Source organism: Echinops telfairi, unplaced genomic scaffold (genome assembly GCF_000313985.2).
Source record: "Echinops telfairi isolate 266 unplaced genomic scaffold, ASM31398v2 ScPeMD7_34;HRSCAF=130, whole genome shotgun sequence".
NCBI lineage: Eukaryota > Metazoa > Chordata > Mammalia > Afrosoricida > Tenrecidae > Echinops > Echinops telfairi.
The window spans coordinates 3,485,113-3,491,699 of record NW_022103931.1 but is presented as its reverse complement, the minus strand read 5'-3'; the positions used below and the strand labels follow the sequence as shown (position 1 = coordinate 3,491,699).

Sequence of the window (6,587 nt, the reverse complement as noted above, 5' to 3'; positions counted from 1 at the left end):
AAAATAAGATGATGAGCAAATGATCCCACTTATTTGACACCCTCGGACTCAGCTTCTCCACTGAGTTACGTGTCTTAATGACACCCCCCACACACACCAGTTCATCTCCATGTTCCTATTCCTAGCTTTTCCAAGGCTAACCTATAACACAAAGAAAGAGCTAGTTATGTCCAAAACCATCAGGGAACTGTAAGTAAGACCAGGAGCCAATTAATTATGCTGTATTTATTCCTTTAGAGATCTCTCCATTTCCATCACCCAGATCATTTCACCCACTGCTCTGTTTGGCAGCCAGTCTCTTATCTCTCTCTTCAGCAATGGTGAGACGGATACCTTTCCCTCGGGGAAGAGAAATCCATGGTTTATTGCCCTAAAGGAGGAAAAAAAGGAAAATAAAATCCGCACAGACCAACTCCATTGTCTTTTGGCACACCTGCTATATTGCTGGGGCCATGCTATCAAGCATTTCCCCTGAACCACAGAAGAAAAACCGCACTTACTTTTCCAATAACAAAAATGTTGGAAAGCCGGGTGGCAAAGCTATTGCCATTGGCATCTTTCACATGAACCACATCAAACGAGCCAGGATGCCTCTCTCTATTGGTGATCACACCAATTCTTCCCAGGTTAGCACCTCCGGTCACCATACAAACGTTACCTAGGCAATAAGAAATCAGTATCACCTGTTCCAAGCATAATCATCCAATGGTTAATATAAGCATCTTCAATAGAACCGAAGGCTACTCTTTTTCATTATACGTGATTCATATGGATGATCTCCAGATGTCTCCCCCCCACCATCTAGCAAATGCAAACTCCTCCCCATCCCACAGCTGAATACCTTTATAAAATTTTTGCTTTATTTTGCTTAAGACTACTAACCTCCCCCCACCACCCAAGGCAGTTAGTTCTATATCACAATCAGGAGGCCTAACTGTGGTCGGGCTTCCCTGCCTAGATCTCAATCCATTCACACGGATAATGGAGCTTTCAGAAACTCAAGCAGAGCGGTCAGCAATTTTGTTTGAACTGCTGACCTTGTGGTTTACAGCCCAATGCATAACCCACTAGGGTTTCTTTGAGATGCTTAGGGCAGGCTAATACTGACCTCTTCTCTGCCACCCAGACTAGAATTACCACACATCGAGGCACTAAACTATATACTCTCCATTTATGTAATTGCCCCACCTCCCAGTCCCTAGCTACAACAACAAAAAAACCCATCTAGGTTTGTTTCTTAACCAGGCCTACCTTGGAATCAACTGGAATGTTTTCAAACAGCCTTTATACCAAGACTTCAAAATGGCAGGATACAAAGACTGCATCGAGACCTTCAGTGGCTGCTTACCAGTGTCAAACTTGATGAAATCAGTAATCTTTCCAGTCTCCAAATCAATCTGAATGGTGTCATTCACCTTGATGAGGGGATCAGGATAGCGGATGGTTCGAGCATCATGAGTCACCAGGTGAGGGATTCCTTTTGTGCCCACAAAGATCTTTCTTACTTTGCACAGCTTGTACTAGAAGCAGATAAGAATTGGCCAATTAGTCTCATTCACGTGTGCTATGTCCCAGAGTAGACGGAAAGTTCCAACACAAGTCACTACTGCTCTCCTTTGCTGGGCTAGTCTTCACCGCTTCCAAATCTATAATCTCCATGCTGAAGCTCAAGTACAACTCCCCTCTGTCAAGGACCTCTCAAATTCAGAGTTGGTCTAATTCTACCACCAGGGTCTTCTAATACAAACCACATTCCTTTTCCTTCTCTATAACCTCCCTAAATTCTTTATCCGACACAGCCCAATCTCGAGGGGCTCCTTCTACTCACACACCAAATCCTCAAGATGCCATTGGTAACAAATTTACCAGCCTGGGAACAAAGTTCAATGAAATCAGGAGCAAAATCATCCAGTTGGATGAACCTTCATTTAGAGCTAACCATTCAAGCCCTGTAATTTGGTGTAAAAACAACAATCAAAGACTGCAATCTTTTTTGTTACCTCAGTGAATACCTAGAGCAGTGGTTCTCAACCTGTGGGTCACGGCACCTTTGGGGGGGGGCGGGACGGGGCGTGGCGTGAAACGGCCCTTTCACAGGGGCTGCCCGCTTCACAACAAGAACAACATTACAGTTACGAAGTGACAATGAAAATAATTTTATGGCTGGGGGGGGTCACCACAAAACAAGGAACTGTATTAAAGGGTCGCGGCATTAGGAAGGTTGAGAACCACTGCCTAGAAGATCAAAATGTCCTCTGTTAATACCTTCCCCTCCTTCAGCAAAGCTAGACCTGCAAATGGAAGTAAGACAGAAGCCACAGTGGATTGGACTTGGTTTTCTGGCCCCATAGCCTCATTATGAACTGGAATCAACTTCATGGCACACAACATCTGAAATAAGTCACTATTCAATTGGAATTCACCCCGACCATAACAGAAAAATATTGTTAAGGAAGCTAACTAACCTCAGGTTAATTATTAGATATCCAGCAATGGTCTGCTATGCAGCTATTAGTTATCACTTTTTATGACATGGGATAATGCATGTCATACATGTGTGGTGAATACTAATTTTACCTGGTAACTGGGTATGTCCAGACACACCAGGCTCCACTTACCTGACTGCAACGGAGCAACCTGTACTTAATTCAGGCAATCCTTACTGAGTAAAGATCCAGACTGCTTTACACGCACCTTTGCCTCCTCAGGTGTAATGCGATGAACAGCAAAGCGACCCTTGGTGTCATAGATCAGGCGGAAATTCTCTCCGGTCTTGTCAATGCTGATGACATCTGATTTCAAACAGAAACTATACTTACTAGGGCTCTACTACTCTGTACTGAGCAAAATAAACCCCACAAACCCCATCTGTTTGTTATTTCAGACATCAACAAGGAGTCCTTAGAATGAGACCTAACTAAACGTTAATGTTTCAAAACCCTACTTTTATTCCACTTAAAATTTAAGTGAATTGAAATTTGCTTTTGAGAACGGATTCATTATTTGCTGACATACTACTATAAAAACATAGGGGAAGTGGCAAGTCCCGTCACAAGAACACAAAATCAAAAGTTTGTGCTATGATCAAGACGATATTCAGTTATTGGATTGGCTTCTCATAAAAAGCATCTCCAGCATGTTTCTTGAAAAGCTCCGCATTTTTTGCCAACACTAAATACCCTTTCTTTTTTTTAATAAAAAAATCATTTTATTGGGGATTCTTGCAACATTCATACATCAATTGTATTGAGCACATTTGTTCATATGTTGCCATCATTTCCAGAACATTTCCTTTCTCCTTGAGCCCTTGGTATAAGGTCTCCTTCCCCCCTCCCCCACCCTGATTCCTCGAGCAATTATATATTGCTATTATTTCATATCTTTCACAGTCCGTTGTCTGCCTTCACCCACATTTGTTATTCATCCCCGTGTGTGTGTCTGTTAATCTGTCCTGAATTCCATGTGTGTGAGAGCTCTTCTCTGTACCAATGTGTGTTCTTCAGGTCTGGCCAGATTTGTAAGGTAGAACTGAGTCATGGTAGTGGGGGTGGGGGTGAGAAGAAGCATTCAGGAACCAGAAGAATCACATGTAATTCATTCATGGTATATTGCATCTTGGTTGAATCATCCCTTTCTTATAGCCCTTCTGTGAGGGAGATCCAAACTAAATACCCTTTCAAACTTTCAGGGAGTACCCAAATTCCTATTCCACCAACCCTAACTGCATGAGTGAATGGAGCCCAAACCTTTTCTAACACTCCATTTTGTACAAGCTTCCAGGCAAGTCTTCAAATTTCTAGACAAACCATCCAGGAAAGCAAAAAAGTCCGCAATTCAAAACAATTGCCATCTTGAAGGAAGAGATAAAAACACTCAAATGGCAGCACCACCAAATGCCTACTTACCCATAAAGCCAGCAGGGTAGGTTATATCAGTTCGCACCTTGCCATCAATCTTAATGAACCGCTGCATGCAAATTTTTTTAACTTCATCTCCTGTCAGAGCATACTTAAGTCTATTTCTTAAAAAAATGATCAGGGGGAGACATTCTCTCAGTTTGTGGGGACCCGTGGATGGACGAGGAGCCTGTAAAATGAAAATGAAGGATTCCAGGCCTTCAGTCTTTACAACATTTTCCCCTTCAGGGGCCCGATTCATTAGCATGGGAATTTCGAGCGCATGCACAGAATGAGGCATAGCAACACTGCAGATATTCTTCCTTCTGCTAGCCCTCGAATGACTTCAGAGAGGCATTTCGGGTAGCAAGCAGTAAAGAAGCATCAACGGAGACAAAGCTTCGGGATACACTTAACACAGGAAACAGCGCAGACCGTGTACGAGGTGGCACTTACGAACACGCCAGTGAGTTTGTCCAGCATCCAGTGCTTTGGAGCGGCCACGCGCTTCAGATGCTTCTTGGGACCACGAGCCTGAGGGAGAGTGTTAGCGTTTTAGATTGCAACGGTCTAAAGTGACCGAGTTTCCCAACCACTCACAAAGCCTACGACAGGACTTGTGAAAAGCACGGTGTCTATTTCCTTTGGGGCAAAATGCAAAGCTCTGGTTACACAACAAACCCAAACGAGAAACAAATGGTCACACAGTACCTAAAAATTTCATAGGCTCCCCGAAGCCTTTTATCTTTCAAAAGTCTATTGATAACCTTTCAGTGCTAAATATCTATCCCCATATTACTGCTTAAAAATGAAGCTGGGGTACTTTAGTTTTGTCGCTTATGCTCTTTCTAGTACACCATGCCAGCCATGTGCGAGGCCCGGCACATGGCCAGAGCGGACAAGCCAGAGCCCAGAGCTTCCATGTGTCAGTAAAGGAATAAAGTTTTCACAATGTAATCATCGGAGTCGGAGCCGCCTGGTGGGACATTCAACTGACCTCGGCACGACCACGTGCCAACAAGGTGCCCTTTATGACAGAAGTCGGAAGACAGCTTAATGCATACAAAAAAAGCAAACAAGTTCACGGCCATGGAGTCGACGCCGACTCCAGTGGGACCCCGTGCGGCAGGTAGAGCTGCCCGAGTGTCCTCCACGGTGGACCGCGCAGAAAGCCGCGCCTTTCTCCCGCGGAGTGGCCCCTGGCTTTGAACTGGGGACCCTTGAGGCTAGCAGCCCGGCGGCGTGAGCACAGCACCACTAGGGCTCAAGTTACGCCGGGCCAAGTCCAAAGACTGTCACCAAAACCCCCTTCGGCCAGGCGCACCCAGCGTTCAGGTAAGCCGGGCCGCCCGCCTCGGCGCGACGCTCCCAAGCCAACAGGCGCCTTGGCTCAAGGCAGGGTGAAGCCCCCTCTCCCGGGCCAGCGGGCTCCGGGACGCGCCGCGGGTGGGCCGGGACTTCGGACCCGGGCCCGGCCTCCAGTGGCATCAGTCGAAGCGCCCGTGCGCACCAGCGCCCCGGCTTCGGTCTGAGCCCAGGGGTCCACCGAGGCCAGCCCCGGGGAGCGCGCTCCCTTCGCCTCCGCCTGGCCCCCCTCGGCGATGGGGTCGCGGCCGGGGAAAACGTCAATCCGGGGAGGATGGCAGCCGATGCGACCCAAGAGCGCACCGCGTCAGGGCCTTACCATGGCGGCGCCGAGTCCAGAAAGAGGCCCGGCTCTTTCCGGTGTCTCCAGAAAACAGGGCCCTGCTGTGGGCGCTCCAAGGCCTCCAACGCCCCGCCCAGCACCGCCAGGGCCCGGGACGCTAAGCTTTCTACCTTGCCATCTACTGGTGGGAGGTCAGAAATTCCGAAAGGAAAACGCACCCAAAAGAAGTGTCCTAAGGGCGATTTCCTCCCTTCTTCCCTCCCTCATCAAGAAGTTGCTGAAAACTCTTTTGTGCCTCATGTCTATTAAGGATGACTCATGAGTCTATTGGGAGCTCACTCAGAAAACTCACTGCCATCACGTCCATGCCCACTCGAAAGACAAAGATGAATTAAGCAAGGTCCCTGCTTTCCTGGAAAGTGCAAAGAGGGGTTACTTTAAGTCCCACCCATATTTTAGTAATTTTTTCCCGAGTTCCCTCGAGGCAACGAACCTACCTGTGCTGTGCGTTAGGAAGCATCAACAGATGTCATTTCTCTCTTGCTCCGTTGTGCACTGCTGAGGAGTTGGGAAGTAGGAGATGGAGATGCTGCTTTAGGTCCCGCATTAAACCTTGGCTCCTGGCTCCTCGCTTTCTGTACAGCTCATTTGGCACTTAGGATAGAATCGCCGGGAAGAGAAAGGGCATTAGAAATCATCTAGTTATCTAACGAAAACAAAAATCTGATCATGTTATTCCTCTGCTTTGAAACTCCGCTCGCCCCGCCCCACCCCACTTCCAGTCCTTTTTCATTGAGTCGGCATGGACTCACTGCGACCCTCAAAGGACAGGGTAGACTTGCCCCTGTGGGTTTCTGAGACTGTGAGGCTTTATAGGAGCAGACAGCCTCATTCTTCTCCCATAGGGCAACTGGTGGTTTTGAACAGCTGGCTTTGTGGTTAGCAGCCCAACCTGAAATCTCTAGAGGGGAGCAGGATAAAACCCTGCCAACCTAACACACGCTGCACCACCTCCTCCTAGGTGTGTTCTTATACTGCAGATT

The 6,587-nt window shown here is 47.2% G+C and overlaps 1 protein-coding gene across 1 annotated transcript; it reads right to left on the bottom strand.

The window, feature by feature from the left end:
* Window positions 1-210: 210 nt before the first annotated feature.
* On the bottom strand, window positions 211-5,663 carry RPS4X (ribosomal protein S4 X-linked). The gene is made up of 7 exons (XM_013008089.2): window positions 5,581-5,663; window positions 4,353-4,430; window positions 3,906-4,086; window positions 2,695-2,792; window positions 1,349-1,520; window positions 501-658; window positions 211-370 (listed from the first exon to the last, which is right to left on the bottom strand). The coding sequence occupies exons 1-7, from the start codon at window positions 5,581-5,583 to the stop codon at window positions 269-271; spliced, it is 792 nt and encodes a 263-aa protein (XP_012863543.2). The 5' UTR covers window positions 5,584-5,663; the 3' UTR covers window positions 211-268.
* Window positions 5,664-6,587: the final 924 nt, after the last annotated feature.

Coding starts and splice junctions, on each gene's coding strand:
- RPS4X (XM_013008089.2), bottom strand. Junction 4,087..4,352: donor ACAAACTCACTGGCGTGTTC/GTAAGTGCCACC, acceptor TTCATTTTACAG/GCTCCTCGTCCATCCACGGG. Junction 659..1,348: donor TTTCATCAAGTTTGACACTG/GTAAGCAGCCAC, acceptor CTTATTGCCTAG/GTAACGTTTGTATGGTGACC.